Genomic DNA, 27341 nt, shown 5'->3' on the forward strand with positions numbered 1-27341 from the left:
GAGATCGTGACCTGAGGTGAAGGTGGATGTTTAACCCCAGACACCCCAATGCTGACTCTATTTTAAAACTACAACCAGAAGCTGACCACCTCTCACCCTGTCCACCTCCTGCCATTCTGATCCACACTGCCCTCGTATGTTCCCTGGGTTGTTGCAGCCTGCTGCTTCTATTATCCTTACCCATCTAGAGCCTGTTCTCACAGCAGCCAGTGATAATAAACAAACAAACCACGGCATTGCGGTAAAAACTGAAGTGCTCACCGTGGCCTACAAGGTCTAACGTGGTCTGGGTCCACCCCTGTCCCCAGCTGTGTCTTATCCACAGCTCTGTCTTCAACCACTGCCAGTCATATCCAGTTTGCTGTCCCTTCAGTAATCAAGGATGCTCCAGCCTCAGGGTCTTTGCGTTGGCAGTTCCCTCTGTCTGGAAACCTTTCTCCCCAATGTCTGTATAGAGCACTCTTGGGCATGTGTGCTCTCTCCCCCCCTCCCTCCCTCCCCTCCCCTCCCCTCCCCTCTTTCTCTGTATAACAGGTGTTCTTTATGCTCAAGAAGTTGTTAGTGAAGATTCACTTGTATAGAGAAGAGTCAGTTACATAGCAATTACATGTAGCTCTTGGTTTCCTTCCATACTGTTCCCTCACCCGCTTACCAGCTCCTTCAAAGACTGTGAACCCCTTTCCCCAAAGACAGTCTTTGCCTATAAAATGTCTCAGGCGGTATTAACGATTTGACTTTGACCTCATTAAAGATAAGAATTAACTCAAATAGTCCCTGGTGTCGGTCTAGTTCTAAGCTATTAACCTGAGTGAACGTCACCCCCAGAGATTTTAGTTATGTCAGGGGTGGGTCCCCAGAATCTGTATTTTTGACAGTCTCGAAGCCAATTCTGAAATGCAGCCAGGCTGGAATTTTAGTCTATTTCAGTCTATTTCTGAAACAGACTCTAGTAGACAGAAAACACCAGAGTAACTCCTGCCTCTGTGGACTCTGTGTTCCCTGGCCAATTTTTCCCCCCCTTAAAGAATACATTCTCAGCTCTGGTTCCGTGTGCAGAATCACCTGGGGAGCTTTTTAAAAATATTGCTGCCCAGGCCCACGACCAGCCGTTGCCATTGTCCGGGCGATTCTTACCTGTAGCCTGGGTTGCCAGTCACTGCTCCATAGTATCACCACCCTGGGAGGTGAAAACCCCGTCCTCGCCAGCCCACCAGCTGTGGCATGAGAGAGCCTCCATTGCGATGTGTGTCTGCTCACACGGTACCAGCAGAGGGCACACACAGCAAAGGCATCATGCATGCGTTCATTTCCGAGCCGGAATCGCGCTCTCCACCTGACCGCGGCGGGACTTCAGCAGCACCACGAGGGCGGTCCCTGGGAGCCGCCCAGACTCCCCGGGTCAACACCAGCAAAACTAGCAAAACCTGTGCTGAGTCCCTAAGGACGGATTCCGGTAGATGCTGGGGAGTTTGAATCTTTATGCTTCCCAGGTAATTCCAAAGCACCCTGACTTTTGAGAATCCCTGCGTGGGATTTACCCTTCCCAAAAGCCGTGCAGCAGATGAGAAAGCAGTGTCTCGGAAAATGCAAGTGGTCTTCAGATTCAGGTGATGGATATATGGGTGATTCCCCCACTTTGACAACAAATCCAAAATAATAATCTAATAGAAATACCCAAGGAGACATACGAAGATGTTCACTGAGTGTTCCTAACAGCAAAACAAACAGCAATGACAAAACTGGAAATAAACATTTTTAAAAGAAATTTTTAAGGTTTATTTATTTTTGAGAGAGAGACAGAATGTGAGCAGGGGAGGAGCAGAGAGAGAGAGGGAGACACAGAATCCAAAGCAGGCTCCAGGCTCTGAGCTGTCAGCACAGAGCCTGATGTGGGGCTCATACCTATAAACCGTGAGATCATGACCTGAGCCAAAGTCGGAAGCTTAACCGACTGAGCCACCCAGGTGCCCCTAAACAGTTTTCATTAGTAGGCGACACAGTTAAATAAATGTCGGTAGAGCCTTACTATGGAATATTGCATGGCCCTTAACAAGAATGAGCTTGAACAGTATCTGCTGATGTGGAAAGGTAACCATGGCAACTGCGATCAGTAGAGAAAGCAAGTCACAGAACCAGAGTTTTGTGTGGTCTTGTGTTTGTAAAAACCCCCATACACTGCAAGTTCACAGTGGTTACCTCTGGGGAGAGGGTGAAGTGTGTGTGTGTGGGGGGGTGGAATGGAGGGAAGATACCCATCTTCAACGTTACAACCTTCCAATACTATTTTTAAGTATTCATGATGAACATCTTGTCTGTCTTAACATGTGAAAAATGCTGTAAAAAGCTCGAGATCTCTCAAGTCAGCTTTTTAGGTGAATCCACTGTGAATTCCCATGCTGGCCTTGGAAGCTGGGCTGACATTAGGAATCATTCCGTTGTGGAGAGCATCGGTGACATGGCTACGCCTGTCCCTTCTAGAGTGGTTTTCCTGCCTGTCCGCTGAGACCCGCCTGCACGCCCTGGGCTGTGTAGAATTTAACTGCAGGGAATGGCGTGGTCTGTGCTATGTCCATTTTCGTACAGTACTTGCTGTGGACTGAACATGTATATCTACCCCCCACCCCTGAAAACTCCTATGTTGGAACCGTAACCCCCAATGTGATGGTGTTTGGGGTGGAGCCTTTGGGAGGTGATTAGGGTCCCCTTCGTGTGATCAGGGCCTGTACGAATAAAGAGGCTCTGTGTGTGTGTGTGTGTGTGTGTGTGTGTGCGCGCGCGTGCCCCAAGGAAGGCCATATGAGGACATAACAAGGGGCCTCACCAACCAATCATGGCCTTGCAGCCTCTAGAACTGTGAGAAATCTGTGTTTAATGTTTAAGCTGCCCAGTCTATGGTTGTTGGGGAGGTCATCAAGAAGGCATGACTGCCAGTTGACCCTCAGGCTGGCCCTGGGCAATCGGAGGCTCCCCACCCCCTCCCCTGTCCTTGGAATGTAGGTTCTACTTGGCTTCTCTGTTTCCGGAAGCTGCCCAAGGACACAGCCTTGAAACAGTGATGTGGGGTTGAGGCCATCTGCACGGTAGACATGCCTGAACCCAGTGAAGGCCTCCACATAAACTCAGATTCTGGCAGGTGGGTGTGGAGGCCTTATCTTGCAGCCGCCCAAGACAAGCCTTGTAAGTTAAGGCCCCTCGTGAGTTAAGTCCTCTTGCAGGTATTAGTGAGTCCTGCCGCCTGCCCACTGGAGTGGCCTCCTCTCTCTCCAGCCTCTCTCTGCCTTCCCTGTATGGGAGCCAGTCTCAGTTTGCACCCAGGGAGCTCGCGAGTGGGTTGTAGGCCAGCAGTGGCATTCGTATTCTGTCATAGCCCCCTGGGCAGACTGAGACATGGTCCCCCAGACCGCGGGGAGGTCAGCTCTAGCTGGGGACATCTGCGGTGTGCACAGCTGGGAGCTGGTGTCCTACCTGCACTGGTGATCAAAGATGAGACTTCCATGTTACAGGGCCGCATATCTACCATTCAGCGACCATGTTGAATGCACTCCCCAGAGCCGATGTGGGGGACTTAGCCGCTTGTGGGGGTGGGGGCAGCCGGGGGAAAACTGCCCAGATGGCCAGGGCTGGGGGCTGTCGTTTCACTGCTGCTCTGTGACTTCAGGACTTGTGAGTCCCCAAATGGAAAGTAACAGGGTCCCTTTGAGTCCCAGGCAGAGTCCAACTTTTATGGCTTTGTTTTGCTCCCGTGGCATTCAACTGTAAAATCCTGTCCGATTAATCAGGCAGGGCCATGTTTTACCAACTCTGGAGACAAAACATCCATTTTACTGATTAACAGTTGAGATACACTCCGAGACTCCGAGACTCCGTGGGGCTTGTATCTGCATTGGGAAGTAGGTTTACTGCTGTGAGCAGGAACTGGAAGGTTGACAGAAATGTATCATTGTTTGGAATCATGGGAGGCACTATGCCCTGCCACGTTGTGGCTGTGGCCGGAGAAGTTCTCCGTGTGCCTTGGGTTCTTCATCGGGGAAGCAGTGGCAATAAAAGTACCCACCTAAGGGGGTTGGGACGATGGACTTAGTACCTGGAATCCACCTAAAATAGCGCTTGGTCCAGGGAAGCATTTGATACGTGCTAGGCTAGCAGGATAGCATTACAGAGGAGGCTCAGAGGGGTGATGGGCCACCCAGCTAGAAAGTAGCAGAGTCGGGTCATTCCACTGCCTCCCCAGCATGGAAGGAGAACAGAAAATAGGAAGCAGTGCCTGGCTTTATTTATAGTTTTGAGAGAGAGAGAGAGAGAGCGAGCAGGGGAGAGGGGCAGAGCGAGAGGGAGAGAGAGGAAGATTCTCAAGCAGGTTCCATGCCCAGTGCAGAGCCTGACACGGAGCTCCATCCCATGACCCTGGGATCGTGACCTGAGCCAAAATCAAGAGTCGGACACTCAACCAGCTGAGCCACCCAGGTGCCCCACAGTGACCATTCGTAACGAGGAGTATTTGAGGTTTCGGTGCCTTCCAATCATTCACCGGCTCTAAGAAGGTATGCTAAGAGCTCACACTGATGTTGACCAGTTCAGATGGGCCTTCCAAGTCTGGCGGCCAGGCTGGCTGTGAGGAAGGTCCCGGGGTGGAGGACAGCCCCTGCCCTCACCCGATCCCAAGCTGACTGCGCGCATCTGTTGATACACTAGTATGCCATCCTTCCTACGTCTGGGTTTCAAATCCTAGCTCCCGAGCTGAATGGTTGGGGCGGGTTCCCCCAACCTCTCTGAGCTTGTTTCCTCATCTTACAAGTAAGCACACAACGGGCTCCTGGGTGGCTCAGTTAGATGTCGACTTCAGCTCAGGTCATGATCTCACGATTCATGGGTTTGAGCCCCGCGTCGGGCTCTGTGCTGGCAGCTCAGAGCCTGGAGCCCGCTTCGGATTCTGTGGCTCCCTCTCTCTCTGCCCCTCCCCCACTCACACTCTCAAAAATAAACATTAAAAAAAAAAGTAGGCACAGCTCATAGGTTTGTCATGAAAATTATAAAGCACCTGCAGCCTATGCTTGCACATAGGAGATGGTCAACAAACGATAATTGTTACTGTATGTGATTATTTAAAATTTTTCTTTAATGTTTATTTTTGAGAGACAGACATGAAGCACGAGCGGGGAGGGGGAGGGGCAGAGAAACAGGGAGACACAGAATCCGAAGCAGGCTCCAGGCTCCGAGCTGTCAGCACAGAGCCCGATGCGGGGCTCGAACCCACGAACCACAAGATCATGACCTGAGCCGAAGTCGGACGCTCGACCGACTGAGCCACCCAGGTGCCCCGTTTATATGTGATTTATTTATTTTTTTTAACGTTTATTTTTGAGACAGAGAGAGACAGAGCATGAACGGGGGAGGGGCAGAGAGAGAGGGAGACACAGAATCGGAAGCAGGCTCCAGGCTCCGAGCCATCAGCCCAGAGCCTGACGCGGGGCTCGAACTCACGGACCGCAAGATCGTGACCTGAGCTGAAGTCAGACGCTTAACCGACTGAGCCACCCAGGTGCCCCAATATGTGATTATTTTTAAAATATGTTTTGTTTTGTTTAAAAAAATTTTTTTAAAGTTTATTTATTTGAGAGCAAGCGAGCAGAGGAAGGGCAGAGAGAGGGAGAGAGAGAGAATCCCAGGGTCAGCACAGAGCCCAACGTAGAGCTCAAACTCACAAACTGTGAGATCATGACCTGTGCCGAAACCAAGAGTCGGACACTAAACTGACTGAGCCACCACCCAGGTGCCCCTAAACAATACATGTAATAGTAAACCTTGCCTTCGACGATAATCTTATAGACGCGTTGAGTGTCCACAGTGGAAGGAACCTGGGAAACCATGCAATTCAAACCATGCAATGTGCAGGTGAGAAAAGTCAGAGCCACACGGGGGTCACTGACAGCTGGGAGCAGGAGCCCACGGTCCCTGTCCAGGTTGGGTCCTAGACACTCCTGACTGGTGTGTCGGTCTCTCCGTCCCTCATGTCCTCGGCATGTTGGATTTCCCCCCTGCTCCGAACCTGCACCTCCTGCACCCCTGCGTGGAAATCCCCTGCCTCGCAGTGTGGCCCCAAAGGCCCTCTGGGGCCCAGTCCTGCCTGTTTGGTCTCTGACTCTTGTGGTCTTTCTCTGATCCACACCCTGGGATGCCTGCCCTCACCCTGCCTTTGTGTCCGGGGTCTGGAATGCCCTCCATCCTGCCTCCAAGTCACTGGTGCAGTTCCTGCTTGACCTTGAAGATGAAACTCAGGGACCAACTTCCACCCCAGCTCGGGGCCCGCCCTTTGTTAATGTGCAGCGTCCAGGGTCTACCCGTGTCGCTGTGACCTCTGCCCCACCAAAGATGAACTGAGCGTAAGGACCACGCCTTGTCCATCCCTGTGCCCCCGTCACATGGTAAGTCCTTGATGAAGCCTGGTGAAAATAGTGGCCTCACAGTATGTCCTAAGTACAGGCAGACTTGGGCAGGTAGAGTATAACCCCCCAAGACTTCTCTAAGAGGTACAGAGTAGGCGCTTAATGTGTGCTTGTCAAACAATTATTTAACAAAACTGTTTCCAAACCCAAAAAGGACACATTCACTCTGTTTCCATTATAAATTTTTTTTTTTAAATTTAAGAATACCGATTAACACAGGAAACATTTAATTTCACGGAATTGTGCGTATGGTCATCAGTTACACTGTGACATGTTAACTTCTTTATCATTTATTCGCACTGCCAACAGAATACCGTAAACAAGATTTGAATGCATTAGTGGGCGGTGCTCCCTAGCTATGCTTCTCTACCATGAGCTGGTATATGTATACATTTATATATATATGTATAGAGATAGGTATAGATATATAGATGTTTTAATGTGCACAATTTTGCATGGTTACTGTCAGTAAAAATTATAAAAAAACATTTACAATAAAAGTGAGGATGTGCTAAGACTTGCTATTACAGGACCTTGCTTTCTGTAAAAGACTTCCTAGAGATAGTTACTAAAGTCTACAGCACTGATGGGAGATGGGTTCGTTCCCAGACCGTCGGCCACAGAAGCGCTCCGCGGGCCCAGCCCTGGACAGCAACCTGTCGGCCGGGCTCCCCGTTGTTACCCACCTCTCCACAGTTTCTACCATCTTGAGCCCTGCCGAGAGTCCTCTGCTTTGAAATCCTTCCAGCTCTACCCCCACCCTGAAAAGAAGATGCCTCAGGAACTCCTACTACGCCCTGAGCCAACAAGAACGTGTTGATAAATGGCTTAAAAAGTTTCACGAGAAGTAACTTCCCTTGGTAAGGAGGGAGTAAGTCTGGACATGACTTCCCAGATAAAACGATTTCATTCCTCTATGACTGCCCCGTGGGAGAGAACAAAATGTCTACGGCCACTCTCTCCACCAAAGAGAGCCCAGTTTCTGGTCGTGCCCTGGCTCGGAAACCTTTGGGACCCCAGGAACCTTACTGAATGTCTGCACCCAACGTTAAAGTCCTCCAGAGAAAGCGTCCTTGTGCCAATACATGAATTATGGTTTGGTTTGCATCTGGCTTGTTAAATAAGGCCTTGAATCTTGGGATATTGCCTTGGGATATTGAGAATCTGGATCCCCAGCGAAAGGTGCGAGACTGTGGGCTGAGGTGCCTTTGAAAGTGTGTTCCCTCTCCTGTGACACTCTTCCTTGCCTTGTCTGCTTGGAGAACTCTTGCTTGTTCTGCAAAACCCTGCTCAAAGGTCACTTGCCCCCTGAAAACCCCCGCCCCTGACGGACACTCCCTCTGATTTCCTGACGTTCCCGTACATTCCTCTCGGCACAGCACTTGCCCCTCTGCTTTGACTACTGCCTTAAGAGTCTGTTGTCCCCGATGACATGTGAATCCCTCGAGAGGAGGGACCATGTTGTATTTCCCCTCTGTATTCCTGGGGCTTTGCACTGGGCCTGGGGCAGAGCAGGTACATAAGGACAGTCCCATGAAGGAGTGACCGGTTAAAGGGACGAGTGAACAGACGAGTGGCATCCAGCAGAAAGAGGAGCAGACACCTCCATTTTGCTGGCAGAGCAGATAGCCTGACACACGACAGAAAACCAAAAAAACAACCGCTTTGAGGTCTTTGGATGATTAGTTATTGAAAGAACAAAGTGCCGAACTGGGAACCTTGATATGCCCCTGTCCCGAGCCAGCCGGCCAGGCAGCAGGGGGTGGGCCGGGAGGACAGCCAGGCTTCCCGAGTCTGCACGGCTGCAGGACAGCCAGATGCTCTTTTTAGGGGCATCTGAAGTCCAACGAGTCCCAAGAATGCCTGGCCTCCAGAAGAGGCCCCTGAGCCTCAGCCACAGGCCGACTAAGCATTCCAGTATCCTCCGCCTGGAAATCTACATGCCCTTTCATGTCAGGAACAGCTGTCCTCTGGAGTGCCCAGTATGAGGATGCCACCTTGAACCAGCGGGCAATCTGGTTTCTGGGGGAGTTTTGGCACCCAGTGTTCTCGGTGCTTCTTGAGGAAGACACCTAGCTCAGCAACTGACTGCCTGTGATGGAGTCCGGCAAGGGCCGCGCACAAGTGGAGCAGGGGTGGGTGAGGAGAAGCTAGAGAGCCCCCCGGGCGAGGGGTCCACAGGTCAGACCCCAGATGCCCCGGGGAGACAGGAGGACGTGGCTCTGCCGCTCCTGGGAGACCGGCTTGTGCTTCTGACCTTCCGGCTCCTGTGTGTCCCCTTGGATGCTCGGGCTGCAGTCCCGTCCCCTCTCCCCCGCCACCGACGTCTGGGTTCACATTTAACAGAGGGAACAGAGTGTGGGGAACAGAGGGTTGGTGAGTAAGAAGTGCCAGTAATGGCACAGAGATTCTCCAAGGCAACAGCCCGTCAAGGACAGAATTCACAATTTAGAGGGTCCCCAGATGCACCGAGCAGGGTGGCCCCAGTCGTCCGTAAGGAGGCCACAGGACCCCTTCCCAGACCACAGCTCAATCCTAATGTCCTTGCTCTCCTGCCCCCGTACGATCTGTCCCGTCCGTCAATGAACTGTGCACGGCACCTGCTCAGAGCTCCAGGGCTGGGTGGGAGGGGAGAGCATGTCTGCCAGGGCGAGGGGTGTCAGCATCCTCGGTCACAGAATATGGCACTTGAGAGGGACCGGAGCCCAAAAGTCCCGCGAGCAGCTGTCATTCCCTTGCCTGGCTTCCAAAGAAACGGTTGGGGTTGAGGTGGGCAGATATATGGCCAGAACCCTCATGGCCCTGCCTGAGACTATGTCCAGGGCTCAAGCAGAATTTCTGGGCTTACACCAATGTACATCATTGGCCCTGCAGGGAGGAGAATCAAAGCCAGCCCCTCCCGCCCGTCCCCCCACCCCCCAAGCCACCACAGACATCCCCTCCCTGCAAAGAACCCTACAGGTCACGCATTCGCCTCTGATCCTTTAAGTGAAAACATGAATTAGGCAAACTAATCAATTTGACAACTGTTGAGATCGGGGCTTTCTCAGAGCGCAGGGGAGATGGCTCCTTTACTTGAAGCCTGCTAAGATGTCACTGAAGATGTTGAGGAACAGGTGTGCGTGGTGATCCCTGAAGACCAGAGTGGGGCGGAATCGGATGGATTTGTCCCCGCAGCCTCCCAGCACCACGCCTGAAAGCGGACGAAGGAGGGAGGTCAGCCGCCTGGGCTCAGAGCCGCACGCGGGGCACCTCCCGTCCGTCCATCTGTCCTTGCCTCCCTCCTTCCCTCCCACCTCCAACACCTGCTCTGCTGCCCCTGGGCGAGGCCCACTGAGACCTAAGTCCCGAGGCAAAGCCCCTGCCTTCCAGGAGCTCGTGGAGGAGCCAGGACGGAAAGCGGCAAACAGGTAAACGCAGAAGTGCAGGCGGGCAGCTCGTGCGAGGGGCAGACTGTCACCCGAGAGGGACGGACCCGCTGATCTCAAAGCGCCCTGGTCAAGGTCTCGTGGCGCCTCTGAAACTCCGTTTCTCACGGGGAACAGGAGGCGAGTTACCCCTGCCCCTCTGGGATCCCGACATGGAGCAGAGTGCCTGCCACACATCCACCCTCTGACCTCCCCGCCTGGAAGCCCCTCCTCACGCCCCTCCTCACGCTCCTTTCCAGAGGCTTCCGCACCTCTGTCGGCTCCACCCTGCCTCCTGTAATTGCGCCCATCCCTTCCTCTGCCCACATGCCCCTCCCCACCTTCAGCTGGCCAACCCTGCTCACGCGGCTACACTTAAGGTAAAACGCCTCCTCCTCAAGGATGCCTCCCCTGATTTCCTCCTCCCAACACCTCCCCCAGCTATTCCATCCTTAGCCCCTTTTCCTGCTTCCTAGGGTACACAACTGCAACCGATGGTTTATGAAAACTGTCTTCCATGCCCCCTTCTTGCTAGATCGGGAGCTCCATGAAGGCAAGGCCCCGACGGTCTAGTTCACGACCACGATTCTCTCCCGTGTCACTGCAACTCACCTTCTCAGTGCGTATCTACCGAGTGAATAAGTGCATAAGGAAATCCCGCTGCCCACATTCTCTTTTGAGAAAGAACACTCAGACGCTGTCCAGTCCCCCTGCCGCCCCCTGCCCCACAGCGCCCGTCCCAGGTGACGGGGGACGGGGTGGGGAGGACCCTGATGGAGCTCAGCTTCCGCTCCTGGTGGACTTACCTTTGTTTCTGGCCATTGAAACGAGTTTATTCCGTATGGACTCATCGGGAGTGTCGAAGGAGCAAAAAGTGCCTCGTCCTCTCACCCTGCTGATGAACTGGGGGTACCGGGCCTGCAGCGGGGAGACAGGCCGGCGTCAGAGCCCGGCACCCATGCAGCAGCTGGGAGCTTCCTCAAATGTCCCCCTGGGTCTGGCCTTCCGGCCTTTGCAGGACCAGCCAGGACGGCTGCGGTGTCACGGGCTCGGGCCCTGGAGACCTCCAGTCCTGGGTTCAAAACCCACTCTGCCTCTTTCTCCTTGGACACCTGTGGGCCAGTCACATAAGTGGCCTGAGCCTCAGTTTCCTCTTCTGCAAACTGAAAGATGTAAATGCTACTGCCCCCAGTGGGCCACAGTGGGAATTTAGTGAGACAAGATTCCTGCATCAAGTGCTGGGCCTGGTACTCGGCAGGTGCTTGGGAGACACCGGCCATCTTTACTTTCCTTTTCTAGAAAAGCGGTGGTTCTTCTAGAAGCAGCAGCTCAGTCTCACCGCAGGGCCTGAGGCTGGGAGCTGTCCTGGGCTGAACGGTGCCCCCCTCCCCAAATTCATGTCAACCTGGACACTGCGAAGGTGACCTTACTTTGAAATCGAGTCTTTGCTGATGCAATTAGGTGAAGAGGACATCATGCTGGACGAGGGTGGGCCCTAACTCCAAGGACAGGTGTCCATGTAAGAGGGAAATCTGGACAGAGACACAGGCACACAGGGGAACACTGGGGGCAGAGGCCGGAAAGGGGCACCCACAATCCTTTGGATGCCACCAAGGCCTGCGGACCACCAGAAGCTGGGACAGAAGCGTGGCATGGGCCCTCCCACACCCCTGCCCCGAGCCTGCAGCAAGAGTCAACACCCACGCTGCTCTCTCGATCTCAGACCTGTGGTCTCTAGAACAGTAAGAGAATGGTTTAAACCACCCAGTTTGTGCTCATGTGCTCCAGAGCCTGAGGAAGCTAACATAGTCACTTGGTGTGGAAGCTTGTGGTCCTCCTCCGCTCCATCGTTCGCACAAAGGATAATGAACAGGGCTGGATGAGCCCAAATGATCTCAGGGCAGTGGGGGCGGAGCCCGGGGGGCCAAGGTCATCTCCCTGCAGACCCGTGGTAGAAAGTGGAGACAAAGCCACATTCTGGTGGCAATAGAGGCCTGTATACGTGCCACGCATGGTCTTGAATTCTCATTCCACCAGCGGAGAAGGGAGTATTTGGTGTCCTCGGGGTGGGGGGGATCTGAGGCTCGGAAGTCACGTCAGCAGTTCCTCTGCTTGGTCTGGCCCCTGCTGATTGCTGGGAGCCTGCGCTTTGAACATACTCCTCCCTTCTAACCAGAGTGTTGTCTCTGGGGACAAGGTCTCATCTGTTCAGACACCCGGACACACACGCCCGTGCGCGTGTCTGGTGACCGCTGACGTGATTAAGCGGCGCAGGACGTGGAGCTCCCTCCCCACCCCTCCTCATGGTGGGGCCTCGACTGTTGCCCCACCCCTACAGGCATCCTTTTCTTTCACCCACTCTTTCAGGGGATCCTGTAATCTGAACTCCTCCTCGCCTGTAGCTTTGTAAGGCCCTGCTAGGGACCCCTGACCGTTTGCATCCCTTGAGATGAACCAGTCGGGCCTCCCAAGGCACCACGCCAGGCTTGGCAATGGGGTGTTGTTCTCCCAGAACCCTTAGCTGTGGCACCGTCTCGCATCTGGAAGCCGCTTAGGGTAATACTATCCACACCCCTTTTCAAAGCCAGGGGCCTTAGTCCAGGGCCTTTCGAGTTGCCTGGTGCTTAGGACCTGCTCTCATGACTAAGGATGGCTGGCATTAATTGGGACATTTAAGAGACCTACAAAGAAAACATTTCTGGCGCTCTGTCCGCCCTGGGCCTCGCTTTGCTGGGGTGGCAAGACGCCACTCCCAGGGGCAGACGACCACGTCTGCCGTTTATCCCTGGCCTCTGCCCAACCCCCAGTTTAAATGTAAATCCAGACCGAGAGAAGAGAAAGAAAAAACTTCCACGCAGAGCACACGCACCCACAGCCACTGGGAGGTCTCAGCTGTTCTAACAGCCACACTTGACCCCTGCAGCGTCTTTGCAATCAGGCGGAACTGGGGTTAAAGCCTGGCCTCCTTGCTGCTGCTCACCCCCCCGGGCTTCCCTTTTCTCATCCGGAAAATGAGGATAAACATCATTTCTCAGCCTTTGGGCTAAGATCAAGTGCAGAAAATGAGGATAATTATGTTTTCCTAATTTCAAACTGTTCTGAGCTAGGGGTGCCAGAACAAATACAGGACACCCGGTTAAATCTGAATTTCAGATCAACAACTCATAATGTAGTGTAAGTATGTCCCAAATGGCACACAGGATATACTTATACTAAAAAAAAAAAATCCGTTGCCGTTTTTCAAATTTAACTGAGAGCCCTGTATTGTAATTCATTAAATCTGGCATCCCTATCTTGGGGTGTGGGGTTTGTCCCCAGAGCTCCTGCCACTGCTCTGTGTCTGGAACCATGTCCTGTGCCTGCCCCTCCCCACCCCCCACCTGGCCTCAGACTTAGCAAGTTCTCAATTAATGGAAATAATAATTACTAGGTCATTGATCATATCAGGGAGGTAAATGCTGGCAAAGAACATGGACTCTGAAGTCCACCAGAATCAGGTTCCAACCCGAAGGCCACCACATGGAAGCCGTGTAACTCTGGACAAGCTAGTAACCGCTCCATGCCTCAGATGCCTCATCTGCAAAATTGGGACAACAGGGGTTACACTCGCAGTATCACTACCGGACGTAACCCGAGTGTATGACAGCCCCTGGTACAGTCAGGGCATACAGCAGGCGCTCAATAATTAGAAGCTGTTACTATTGCCAACCACTGTCACCACCCCTTGGCGGTTCTGCTCAGGTCATGGGATCCTCCAGATCCCCGGCAGAAGGACTCTTTGTAACCATCTGAAGAAGGTCATCTGTCCTCCAACTCCTGGGCTGGATTGGCCAGTCCCGGAAGCACCATGGCTCCCGACAGCTCGCACCCCGTCTAGGAGAGTCAGGCGTGCGTGTGGGTTGGGGTGATTTGTGGGGCGGGGGGAGGTCAGGCAGACAGAATAAAAGTACGAAGACACCTGATTATAACTGAGAGCTATGCTGTCCCACGCGGGATCCACACGTGGCCTGAAACGTGGCCAGTCCAAGTTGAGGTGCACAAGAGGGAATATGGGGGCACATGGGTGGCTCCGTGGGTTGAGCGTCTGACCTGACTTCGGCTCAGGTCACGATCTCACAGTTTGTGAGTCCGAGCCCCGCGTCGGGCTCTGTGCTGACAGCTTAGAGCCTGGAGCCTGCTTCAGATTTTGTGTCTCCCTCTCTCTCTCTCTCTGCCCCTCCCCTGCTCATGCTGTGTCTTTGTCTCTGTCTCAAAAGTAAATAAACATTTAAGAAAATTTTTAAAAAGCAGGGAACATGAAAAACCACACTAATTATTTCCTCTATTGGTGGCAGGCTGAAATCGTAGTATGGATAGAAGGGGTTAAAGTAAACTACATTATTACTAGCTTTGCCTCCTTTTGTACTTTCAGTCTGGTTGCTAGAACATTTAAAGTCCCTTCGGAGGCCTGCAGAGTCTCCCACTGCACAGCGCTGCTTGCGGGGGGGGGGGGGGGGGAGTACATGGAGGATGGGACCCACAAGGGAAGAGGGACGCATCGGGGACGCTGTGAGTGGGGCGTGTTTGCGAGAATTCTCAAAGGACAAATGTCGGAACCTGGTGTCAGAGGAGAGCCAGGTGTTCAGGAGCTGGGGATGGGGGTGGTGCGGGGTCCACGGAAACAAGGCTCAGATGTTGCCCTGGGGGTGTGTGGGGAACCATGGGTGGGGGTCCGGGAGGGGTACCTGGAGGTCCAGCAGCCCCGTCAGCAGGACCTTCCCGGCGCGGGCCGCGTTGTTCAGCAGGTCCTCCCGCTTGATGATGTTGATGACCTCGGCCAGCAGCAGGTTCTTGGACGGGTCCCCCAGCCAGGTGTTAAAGATCCGGTACGGCTGGAAGGAGGCGCGTGGCGTCAGCAGGGTCGCACGCAGGCGCACCCTGGAGGGGCCCCGCTTCGCCCGGACACACCCTGTCCCCCGCTTAGGAGGAGAGAATCTAACCCAGGGAGCATCTCCCGAGGCCAGGGAGGATACCACACGGCAGCTCAGTGCATTCCTTCCACAACAGCTACCCCACAGCCCGGCACTGCCATTAGGGAGACCAAGCTGGTCCATGCCCGGGACAGTCCCTCAGTCCTGGGGACACCGAGACAGCTGGCTCTGAACTACTACAATCCTCATTTTATAGGGAAAGAGCCGAGGGTGCTCGCTTCGGCAGCACATATATTAACATTGGAGAAAGAGCCGAGGTTCTGAGAGGTTAAGTGATTTGTCCTGGAAAAATACAGCCCGTAGGTAGTGGAGTCAGGAGTGGATTGAGGGCAGGCTGACCCACAATGACCACCCGATATATCCCTCCTTCAATTATTCGGGGTGTCAGTGCAGCCAACTAAAACATACTTCCCAGCTCCCCCTTGCAGATAGGAGTGGCCATCTGAGCAGATCTCAGTCAACGTGTTAGAAACAGAAATGTTGTGAAATTTCTGGGAAGGCTGCTTTATAAAGACAAGAAGGGGGCTACTTTGTCCTTCCTTCCTTTTTCCTTCCTACTGCCTAGAATTGATATGTGATGGCCAGAGCTCCAGCAGTGATTGTGGATCATGAGGCAATCTTGAGGGGGGAAACTACATGCAGGATTGGTAGAAGAAAGGATCCCAGGGCCCTGGTAACTGTGTGTGTGTGTGTGTGTGTGTGTGTGTGTGTGTGAATCCCTATGTGTATCTGGCAGTGCAGTGTAGTGGTTTAGAGCACGGGCTCCAGGTTTGAGCTTTGTCACCGAACAGGCTGTGTGACCTGGGACAAGTTACTTAACCTCTCTGTGCCTGAGTCTTCATTACTAAACTAGGAGAGAAAAAATAGCATCTACTGGGTTAGACTGTTGTGAGGGTTACAAGTACACGAGGACTACTTAGAACTGGGCCAGGACATAGCAAAGGCTCGGTCCACAGCAGCAGCAATGAGCTCTATCATTGTAGGTGCACAGGGAAATCAGGAGACGGACAGTGGGCTGCTAGGAAGCCGCCCTGCAGAGAGCTGGGCGACCACTACCGCTGGCTAGTTACACTGGTAAACAGCGGGCGTCAGGAGACCTCGGGGACCCGTCCGGTGTCCACTCAGCTCCTGGTTTGGAGAAGGGAGCGGTCCTGAGCGAGGAGACGAGGGCAGGGCTGCTACTCACAGCGTTGGGCCTGAACTCCTCCTTGTGGAAGTAGCCTCCTGTCATCATTTTCTTGCTGAAGGTCATCACGTCCGCCGGGTCAGCCAAGCCCCAGTGCTCGTGGGCCCAGAATTTGCCAGTGCAGCCCCCTCCTGTCTGGACCTCATCCACCAAGAAGGCGCAGCCGTGCTGACCAAGATGGGAGAGAAGAAGGAAGTCAACACCCACCACCGCCAACCAGCCCGGAACCCCGCACCCAGCCCGCCTCTGTGACCAAGCCCCCGTTCCGGGGCCGTGCGAAGCGAAACCGGGCGGCTCTGAGGTCTGAGCTTCAACTTGTCCTCAGACTGCTGAGCTGAAACAGAACCGTGACGTCAGGTACGCCCTGAACCCCAGAGCACAGCGACACTGCATTCGGCTCAGGCTGGAGTCGGCCGGCTGACTTCCTCCGCCGGCCTGCTGTCCCAGCAGAGAGGCCAAGACGTGCCTCCCAGGCCCCGGCTGTCCTGTCTGCCAGTTCTGTCACCCCCCCCCGCCCGCCAATGCTAGTTCCCGAGCACTTGTGCTGAGAGCAGCTCCCATCTTACTGGCCGGACGTGCCCGTTCCGTGTGCACGACAAACTGAAATACACACACGGAAGCACCAACGTGTGCTCACTAGCGTCTGTTGGGTGTGGCTGAGAGATGAGGTGGGCTCTCTAGAGAGAACAGGGAGGAGGCTGAGGTCTTCCCAGGCATCTCTTGAGTGGGAAAGTGCCCAGCTAACACTGCAGGGTGGAGGCTGATTCTGCAGTGAGATTTTAGGGAGAAATTCCCTCCCTTCCTCCTTCCCTACTTTCCGATGCCTCTACCTGTGAGGCCACCAGGCAGCCTCTGACCACCTGGACGTGTACAAGGACCCCGTGGCTAACACTTTGCTCTGGGAAAACCGTTGGAAACAGCCCATGGCCCCATCCAGCCCCGGCCCTGTGCACTGACCTTCCTGGAGATGTCTCTCAGCTTCCGGAAGAAGTCATCAGATGCGTGGTTGTCTCCGCCCTCAGACTGGATGGGCTCCACGATGATCCCGGCCACCGTCTTCTTCTTTTTCCGATATTTTACGATCAGATCCTCTACCTGCATTCCCAAGGGGGAAGTAACCATAGCTGGCGGGAGCCCTAGAGCAGCATCCGCCGATGGGGATGTGGGTTCCACGACCCCCTGAAACGATGCTGAGTATGTGTTCGTGTGCACTCCGGTGAGGACTGTGGTGTCCACTCGGGGCCGCCCCTGTGGGTGGGAGTGTGCCCTACCTGGGCCTGCTGCTGCACCTGTGGGACAGAAACTAAGGGCTCGGGTCACAGAGCGAATGAATGAGACCATGCAGCATGGGGTCCGGCGTGCAGGACGGCGTAGCTGTGGCCGTTGCTGGTAATGCCATCGCTGTATCCTTAGTGTGATATTACTGTTGGCGGGAGAGTCCTTTCCGTGCAGAATCTGAGGCGTGTATTTGCTCAAAAGAACTGTTGCAAAAGTCACCTCTCATGATAGGAATCTAATCGGTCGTGTCACGGAGCGGGGTGGGGGGTGGGGGTCATGGGTTGAAACTTGGATTGACCTGAGGGTATTTTGTGGGGTGATAAGAGGCCTTTGATCAGGGTGGTAGTTCTATGGGTATATTTGCTTGGTAAAGCTTTTTGAACTAGACACTAAAATGAGTGCACTTGGTGGTAGATAAGTGATGTGTTAGTGAATTAAAAATAATTAACTAAACAGTGACAGGGTACTCAGAAAAGCACCTTTTTAAAAAAATGTTTGCTTATTTTAGACAGAGAGAGAGAGAGAGACAGTGTGAGCGGGGAAGGTGCACAGACAGGGAGAGACACAGAATCGGAAGCTGCATCTGATCAGAATCTGAGCTGTCAGCACAGAGTCTGACACGGGGCTCGAACCCACGAACCCTGAGATCATGGCCTGAGCTGAGGTCGGATGCTTAACGGACTGAGCCACCCAGGTGCCCCAAGCGTCTGACTCCTGATCTCAGCTCAGGTCATGATCTCGCAGTTCATGAGATCAAGGCTCACGTTGGGCTCTGTACTGACAGCACAGAGCCTGCTTGGGATTCTCTCTCTCTGCTCCTCCCCCACTCAAACTCTCTCTCTCTCTCTCAAAATAAATAAATGTTAAAAAATGTTATTAAAATTAATTTTACCCATTTCCTTCCACTTTTTTTTATTATTTTTTTTAACATTTACTTATTTTTGAGACAGAGACAGAGCATGAACGGGGGAGGATCAGAGAGAGAGGGAGACACAGAATCTGAAACAGGCTCCAGGCTCTGAGCTGTCAGCACAGAGCCGGACGTGGGGCTCGAACTCACGGACCGCGAGACCATGACCTGAGCTGAAGTTGGATGCTTAACCGACTGAGCCACCCAGGGGCCCCTCCTTTCACGTTTCAAAAATGTGATTACTAGATACACTGCAGTCACACATGGGGTTCACATCTCTGTTCGACAGGTCTGTACTAGACCTCCTGTAGGTGTTAACCATGAATTGATTGAAAAGGATGATGATGTGTCTAAGAGGCAAACCAGCCTCAAACCAGCCTCACTTGAGCTCAAATTCCAGACCTGAAGAGTTTCCAATTTCTTTTCCCCAGCAACGGAATCCTCCAGTGTCTAACATGGAACCCCAATATTTGGAACAGATCAAAGGAGGGGTGCTAGCTGTGTCTGAGGCATGGCAAGAGGGGACTCCCTGTCCCCAGTCCCTCCCCTGGCCCCATTTCAGCCCCCAGGGAGCCCCAGGACTTGGAAGGAGGCTGAGAAGCAGTGGACAACAGGGTCCTGTGGATGCACTTTTCCTACGGGCTGCCTCATATTCTCATAAATTCCCTCCTATTCTGCAGTCAGTGAAGCTTGCCCCCAAAGAAACCTAAATACAGACATCAGTACCACAGGTGGGGTGACGGACGCCAGGTGGAAAAATCAAGGTGCCCCCTTACTTTTCCTGATGTGCCTCTCTGTCCCTACGACCCTCCCAGGGAGCACCACGCGGGTCCCACATAAACCCTGTGTTCTTCTTCCCCTGAGCTGAGCCTTGCGGCGGTGGTGGGGAGCCGGGGGTAAGGAGACAGGGAGGGGAAATCTGCAGGGTCCGCTGTTACCTCTTCCAGACAGCGGGCCTCTTCTTGCTGGTTCTCTTTCACAAAGTCTTCCAGAGGGTAGTTTAGCCGTGGGAACGGTGCGATGGGCCAGTCGAAGGAAGGGATGTCGATCTTGTGAATAGCTTTGGAGTGCGTGGTCGCTAAGCACCCTAGGGAAGCAGGAGGAACAGTCTTGGAAAAGGGGATCACGGGCAATTCAGGCCACGTCTCGCAACACCCAGGGAAGCCGCTGCCCGCAGTTCCTGTAACGTCCCAAAGCTGACCCCGTGAACCTGTGTGTGCGCGCGTGCGCCCTTGACTTTCTGATTCATCACAGATTAAGCACGGGCTGCGAAGGCACAGGGCCAGGGTTCGAATCTGGCTCTGCCCCTGGAGGGCCTTAGAATGTTCCTTCCTTGTTGGGCCTCCCTTTCCGTGTCTGCAGAGCGGGACTAACAATCCTCCCCCCTCAGAGAATAGAGTGGAGTCCGTGAGAGACGCTAGGTGGAAACTGCCAAGGTGAAGATCGAAGCCGCCTACTGTGGTTGCTCTTATCTAACAGCCACCTCGGGGTCACGCTGCTCCCTCCTTACCCAGGGTCCTCCCGTGGAACGCGCCCATGAAGGAGAGGATGCTGTACTCGGGGCAGCCGGGGGCCTAGGACCAAGAGACAGTGGTCACATCAGTCACCGCTGTGAGGACTGGAGGGCCGTGTTGTGGTCCCCACACACCCACAGAAGTCCATCAGAAGAACCTCAGTCCCTTTGCACGGACAAGTTACACACCGGGTCCCGAGACGTCCAGCCCACAGACGTTTTGTTTTGTCAATAAAGTAAAAGTTTTTTTGACTTTTTCTTTTGTTAATTTTAAGTAGGCTCCACACCCAACATGGGGCTCATTGAAGTCACGACCCCAAGATCAAAAGTTATATGTTCTACTGACTGAGCCAGCCAGGTGCTCCAGTAAAATTCTTTAAAAATTTTAATTTAATTTTTTATATGTATATGTTTTTCTTATTTATGAGAGAGAGAGAGAGAGAGAGAGAGAGAGAGAGAGAGAGAGGGAATGCGAGTAGGAGACGGGCAGAGAGAGAGAATCCCAAGCAGGCTGCACCATCATCAGAGTCTGACTCACGGCTTGTTCTCAGGAACAGTGAGATCATGACCTGAGCTGAAATCAAGAGTCGGAGGCTCAACTGACTGAGCCACCTAGGTGCCCCCCAATTTTTTTAATCAAGAGATTTCACTGAACTCTCCAAACTTCTGCCTTCTCACAAATTCCACATAATTTGGGCCCGTTGTAGTCAAACACAAAGGCTGGTCTAGCCGGGCTGCCCCAGGGCCTGACACCCGCCTTCTGCCCTGATGTCACCTGCCTGGGCTGCTGGGGCTGTTGAGCTTTCGGCCCCCATCTCTCGGCCCTGCTGGGGCTGTTGAGTTTTCAGCCTGTCTATGGGCTCTGCAAACTCCTCCTCCTGCAGATTGCCCTGACTTCCCTGCTCCAGGTGGGCCTGGTGCCTCCTGGGACAGGAGGCCGGACCAGCCGTCTCACTGGAAATGCCCCAGGGCTCTGGAAGGGGTCTGTGGGGCTGGGGCCGGAGCGGCTGCCCCTGGGCTCAGGAGGGACGCAGGGACTCCCCAGCGAATGGCACAGCTGCATTATTTCCTGACCCTCCACCTGGCCAGGGAATCAGATGAGAAGGAGGGAGGGCACCATCCACTGTTTTTAAAGATGGCCAGAAGAAAAAAAAGAAAATACTTAAGTGTACAGAGGTCTGTATGAACACAGAGAAAGGGCTGGGTAGATTTGCCCGCAAGAGGTGGATTAGGAACAAAAACATTTAAGGAAGCGTGAAAAAAACCAACCTTACCGCCCAGAGGCAAGGCCTGTAAACATGCGAGCGGGATTTCTTCCAGTAATCTGTACATTTATTTACATGGTTGACAGCACAGCGTCCGTGTAATTTACATTCTCCCGTTTTCACTAAATTACGGCATGCGTGTCTCCAGGCCAAGAAAAACCCTCTGTGACTATTTCTGCACAATACTGTGGATGCATGCAGGGGGGTACCTGAGTTCAGTGGCTCTTGATTCTTTTTTTTTTTTTAAGCAGCAGACATTTCTGTCTAAATCATAAGCGGGGAGGGGCCCTCGCTGAAAGGGGGAGGACAGGCCTGCTGGCTGGTGAGCTTGGGATGTACCCACCTCGACCCCTCGCCCCCGGCATTGGCCGCCTTGCTGCCTCTGTGAACTGCTAGGGTTCCATTTGGAACCCCTACACTTAAGTCCTCTTTCCCTGTTACTGGCTGTAAAGGCAGGTTTCCAATCTTTTCTGGTTATCACGACTATAAACACCAGTGGGGTGAACACCCTCGTACATACCTTTGTGTTGACATTTTGAATTATTCTAGAGAATACACTAAAGGGTCCTTAAACAGTCCAAGTCAGGCAGTTGTCCTGGGAAACTGAGGAGTGCTGGTCAGGAAGGGCTCCCCTCAGCCTTGACATGAGGGGAATGGACCCCTCTGTATGACAGACTGTGTCCTTTCCAGTTTGAAGCCCTCTCCCTCAGTGTGATGGTGTTTGGAAGAGGGGCCTCTGGGAGGTGACGAGGGTTGGATGAGGTCATAGGGTGGGGCCCCTGTGATGAGATCAGTGTCCTTACAGGAAGAGACCCCAGAGTTCCTGCTCTCTCGCTCTCTCTCCCGCACACGTGAGGACACAGCGAGAAGGCAACGTCTACAAGCCAGGCAGAGAGCGTGCCCCAGGGAACCAAATTGACCTTGACCTTGGACTCCAGCCTCCCGAACCGCGAGGAAATACATGTCTGTCGTGTAAGCCGCCCAGTCTGGGTGTGGAATTTGGTTACCGGCACTGAGCTGCGTAAGACCCCTCCTATTTGAGAAGGCCAGGGCCAGCCAGGGCCAGCTGGAGGGACTGTGGTGACTGACCCCCCGCAGCTGAGACCAAAGGGCCCGCTGCCCTTACCTGGTTGATCATGCACGTCTCCAGCTCCTCTTTGGAGAAACCCGTCTGGCCCCTTTCCTTGTTCTGACAAAACAGAAGAGACACAATCTGAGTCGCTCCGGGGGACGCGGGGCTTCCACTTTGCACTCAGAACCCCCACAAGTGCTCTCTCAAGGCTGACTGCAGATGCTGACCGTTCCGCTTGGGTACTAACACGTGAGATTGTTCAGCAGGCTTGCAGCAAAGTAAGTGCACGGATACACAGGTGTGCTATTACTCTGTCCACAACAACCCAGGGCTGCGAGGATGGGGTCTGTGATGCCGAGGAAAACCCGTGTCGTCACATCGGGTGACGGCTCTCTGCACCACACGCCAGGGGCCGTCTGGAGAGCCCTGTCCAGGCGGTGGCCCTCTCTGGATTTTGACCGTGGCCAGGCGGGGTGAACAGCGGGACAAGGGGTGAGCGTGTGGCTGGGGGCTGGGCGCGTGTGCGCGTGTGTGTGCGTGCATGTGTGTGTGCACATGATCATGCCCCAAACCTCACCCGGTACCACATGAAGATGGTCTTAAAGGCATTTTCGTTGGAGCAGGAGCCGCAGGACATGGTGATGAGCTGGGACATTCCTTTGGGAGCCACCTGCAGGGAGGGAAACGGCGGTCGGCTCGCTCCATCTGGACTCCCGCTTGCCCAAGCAGGAGCTGAGCCTTCACAGGGGTACAGTCTGGGCTGGGGGAGGCTGGGCAGGGGTGGGCGGGGGGGAACCAGGACCGTCCCCCAGAGCAGCGGGACTGGGGAGAGTGGACGGAGGCTCTTCCAGGGGGTGGAGGACAAGCCCAGGAAGGCCCCGGGGCTGGAGGGGACGGAGGAGAACAGCATGAAGAAAAGCCCAGACTGTCCTGCCCGGTGCAACCACCGTCCCCCGAGGTGCCCATGTTTTACAGGTAGGAAGCTGAGATTCAGGAGAATTTGAATCATCATAACAACTAAAACCGAACCGTAGGGGAGGGATGAATCACACGCAATGCTCCTATCGTGGAGCAAATATTCATTTCCCCTGGATACTTTGTTCCTGCGCACAAGGAGTCCCTTCCTTTCCTTTGAAAGGAAAAGTGAAAATACTCTTCAGGAAAGAAACAGCACAAGAACAAGACCCAAGCAGACACATGGCATCCTCTACCCTTATGGATCTCGGTCCTTTCCTTTCCCCGTGCTGGCACTGCCTCCCTGAGATCGGCTGGCCTTCCCGCAGGGCTGGAGGGCAGGGGGTGGGGGGTGGGGATGGGGTTGCTCCCGGGGACTCACTGAGAGCAAGGACTCCCGGAGCTTCTCCACAAAGTTCTCCGGGGGAAGGATTCCGAGGGCAGGTCTGTTGATGAAAGTGCTCTGCAAAAAGGTAGGACACCAAGGGTGACTTCTCGGACTACTACAGGTGACTACTCCCTGTCGACCAAAGACCAACCAAGCTTTTCACAGCGGGTGTGTTCACACAGGCTCATGGTGTTTCCTAGGGGGTGGGATCAGCCGACCTCCCCGCACTCTCCTGAGAAATCCCCTGGGCTTGCTCTGGGTGTAAAAGACAACTGAGATATTTCTTTCTTTTCTTTCTTTTTTTAAAATTTTTTTTGTTTTTAATGTTTATTTATTTTTGAGAGAGTTAGAGACAGAATGTGAGTGGGTTAGGGGCAGAGAGAGGGGGAGACACAGAATTGGAAGCAGGTTCCAGGCTCTGAACTGTCAGCATAGAGCCTGATGTGGGGCTCGAACTCACGGACCGTGAGATCATGACCTGAGCCGAAGTCGGACGCTCAAATGACAGAGCCACCCAGGCGCCCCAGACGGAGACGTTTCTTGGTTGCGATATTGCATTGCAGTTACAGATACTACCACTGGGGGAAGGGGGGGGGGGTACACGTCGTACTATTTTTTGCAACTTCCTGTGAATTAGGATTCAGTTAGAATTTTATAATTATAGTATTATTTTATCACCGAACTATAATGATCATTTTAACAGCCCACCCATCATCATGGCTAAAAAACAAAAAGTGGACGACAGGAGGAATGAGTGAGGGAGCAGAGCCGCCAGAACCCCGGTCACAGCCGGAGGGAACCAAGTTTGGCTCTGGGAGGCAGCTGGCAGGGCTGTTTCTTACAACGATGAACACACACACACACCCATCACTGGGCAGTTCTCCTCCGAGGTATTTACCCACGCGAAACGGAAGCACACGTCCACACAAAGCCGTGAACGTACGTGCATGTTTACAGTGGATTTTATTTTTATTTGCCCCAAATTGGAAACAAACCACATGTCCCTCTGCTGGGGGAAAGATACGTAAACTGGTCCCTGCACACTGTGGAACACCAGTCAGCGACGGAACCGAACAATCCGCTGACACGCGGTGACGTGGACGAACACGGGAGTCTCAAGGTCACGATTCTGCGTGAAAGCGCCCAGAAGCAGAGTTGCACACTGGGGACGCCTGGGTCAGTTAAGCGTCCGACTTCGGCTCAGGTCACGATCTCAGGGTTTGTGAGTTCCAGCCCCGCGTGGGGCTCTGTGCTGACAGCGTGGAGCCTGGAGCCTGCTTCGGATTCTGTGTCTCCCTCGCTCTCTGCCCCTCCCCCGCTCACGCTCTGTCTCTCTTTCAAAAATAAAAATAAAACATTAAAAAAAGGAAAAGAGTACACACTGTATGGTCCCCTTCATAGGACATTCTGAAAAAGCTAAAACTATAGGGACAGACAACAGCTCCTGGCTGCCAGGGGCTAGGGTGGGACTGAGTACAAATGGGCTTGGGGTAATGTCTGGGTGATGAATTGATGTTTGGATATTTTTAAAAATTGTGGTTAAAAGAAAAAACAGGTAACATAAAATTTTAACAAACTTAACCATTTCTTTTTTTTTTAAGTTTATTTATTTTTGAGAGAGAGAGAGAGTGAGAGAGAGAGAGAGAGAGAGAGCGAGAGAGGCAATGCACATGTGCAAGCAAGGGAGGGGCAGAGAGAGAGGGAGAGAGAGAATCCCAAGCAGGCTCCGCATGGTCAGAGCAGGGTCTGCTTCGGGGCTCGAACTCCTGAACTGTGAAATCATGACCTGAGCTGTAATCAAGTCGGATGCTCAACTGACTGAGCCCCCAGGAGCCCCACCACCTTAACCATTTCTTTTTTATTTATTTATTTTTTATGTTTATCTTTGAGAGAGAGAGAGAGAGGGAGCACTAGCAGGGGAAGGGCAGAGACAGAGGGAGACACAGAATCTGAAGTAGGCTCCAGGCTCTGAGCTGTCAGCACAGAGCCTGACGCAGGGCTTGAACTCTTGAACAGTGAGATCACGACCTGAGTGGAAGTGGGATGCCCAACTGACTTAGCCCCCCAGGCGCCCACCATCTGAACCATTTCTAAGCATCCAGTTCAGTAGTGTTAAGGATATTGTTGTGCAACCATCCATCCATCTCCAGAACCTTGTCATCTTGCAAAACTGAGATTCTGTTCCCATTAACCACTAACTCCGTTCCCTCCTCCCCCGAGCCCCGGCAACCACCCTCTACTTCTCTGGCTCTGTGAGTCTGACGACTCCGGGTGCCTCATAAAAGTGGAATCACACAGCATTTATCCTTTGGTGACTGGCTTCTTTCGCTGAGCATCATGTCCTCGGCGTTCATCCATGTTGTACCAGGTGTCAGAATGCCCTTCCTTTCTAGGAGCTCAGTAATATTCCACTGCATGGATAGATCACACTTTGTTAATCTATTTCTCCATCCACTGATGGACACTCTGGTTTCTTCTACCTCCCCAGTGACTGAACGGTGCTGCTGTGAATGCGGGTGTCTGGGTGTGCCTCGATTTTCGCAGTGACTACATGACTGTGTGGTGAAACCCACAGAGCTATACAGCACAAAGGATGTGTTTTATTGCATGTGAATTATATTTGAAAAAAAATGGGGAAAAGTGCATTAAGAGGCAGTGGTGGCTCTGGAATTTCTACCCAGAGCAGGGCTTAGGAGAGCAGTCTGATCAAGGAGCCAGCTGCAGCCCTTCAGAAGTGGAATGGGTTGAGTGTGAGAAAAGCAATGTTAGAAAGATCACCTGACTCCTTACATGTTGATGTTTTATTCTAATTTTGATCGATGTGGGTCCAGAGATGTATTTCCCTCGGCAAGGAAATCAACAGTGCACACCTGATTCTAAATGGACACTTGCTTCTGATAACCCAAAAGGGAGGGGGGCATGGTGGCCACTGAGGTCAACCTGTCCAGCTGGCCAAGGGTCGGTCAGCCCTTACTGTCACTTCAGAGCAGGAACTTGGGCCAAGGGAGCCAGGGCTTCCAAATTTGAAAAGGGAAATGCAGCTTTTAGTGGGAAATCACCTCACTTTAAAATGCTGGCCAAAATTATCTTTTTTTTTCTTTAAAGTTTATTTATTTATTTATTTTGAGAGAGAGAGAGAGAGAGAGAGCGAGCAGGGGAGGGGCACAGAGGGAGGGACAGAGAATCCTAAGCAGTCTCCGAGTGGACAGTTCAGAGTCTGACATGGGACTCGAACTCAAGAACCGTGAGATCATGACCTGAACAAAAATCAAGAGTTGGATGCTTAACTGACTGAGCCACCCAGGTGGCCCTGGCCGAAATTACCTTAAAATAGCCTCTGGCCAAGGGGCAGTCCCACACTCAGGTAGCTGCGTTCTTGGAGAGAACTGGGCCCTGCCTGCTGGCTTCAAATCACAGGCACGGCCACTGGCTGCCCACACGACAGGGCCCACGCAGAGGCCCACGCAGGATCAAGGGCTCCAAATCTCCCCATGGGCTGGTGCACAAATACTTGCTTTAAAGCGAGGCTGAAGGATAGCATTCAATTCTGGAGATGCTGACCTCAGTGGGGTGAGGCTCCCAGCATTTTATACTCTGACCCGGCTAAGTTCATTTCTCCACCTCCTCTAAAGAAACAATTTCCACCATGGACAAAGGTTATGCATCTAATTATTCAGGTAGCCTGAAAAAGGAGAAACACTCAAAATGCCAACATCAGGTTAAGTAAACTGAAGCATGCTAACTCAAGAGATGTTCTGCGGCTAGTGAAATAGTCTTTCTTTCTTTCTTTCTTTCTTTCTTTCTTTCTTTCTTTCTTTCTTTCTTTCTTTCTATTTAAATTCAAGTTAGTTAACATATAATGTAGTATTGGTTTCAGGAGTATAAAATGGTGGGTTTCTTTTTTAAGTTTGAGAGAGAAAAAGAGTGCGGGTGCAAGTTGGGGAGAGGTAGAGAT

At 52.9% G+C, this 27341-nt stretch overlaps 1 protein-coding gene across 1 annotated transcript in view; it reads right to left on the reverse strand.

The window, feature by feature from the left end:
* Positions 1-6612: 6612 nt before the first annotated feature.
* ABAT (4-aminobutyrate aminotransferase) overlaps positions 6613-27341 on the reverse strand; it is a 44783-nt gene continuing 24054 nt past the window's right edge. Inside the window, exons 6-15 of the mRNA XM_060648443.3 lie at positions 23381-23461; positions 22622-22714; positions 22099-22161; positions 19705-19768; positions 19133-19281; positions 16964-17101; positions 16007-16174; positions 14575-14721; positions 10657-10768; positions 6613-9636 (exon numbers count right to left, since the gene is read on the reverse strand). Of these exons, the coding sequence (XP_060504426.1) occupies positions 9515-9636; positions 10657-10768; positions 14575-14721; positions 16007-16174; positions 16964-17101; positions 19133-19281; positions 19705-19768; positions 22099-22161; positions 22622-22714; positions 23381-23461 (1137 nt within the window). The 3' untranslated portion in view covers positions 6613-9514. The remainder of the gene's footprint in view (positions 9637-10656; positions 10769-14574; positions 14722-16006; positions 16175-16963; positions 17102-19132; positions 19282-19704; positions 19769-22098; positions 22162-22621; positions 22715-23380; positions 23462-27341) is intronic.

Source organism: Panthera onca, chromosome E3 (genome assembly GCF_046562875.1).
Source record: "Panthera onca isolate mPanOnc1 chromosome E3, mPanOnc1 haplotype 2, whole genome shotgun sequence".
NCBI lineage: Eukaryota > Metazoa > Chordata > Mammalia > Carnivora > Felidae > Panthera > Panthera onca.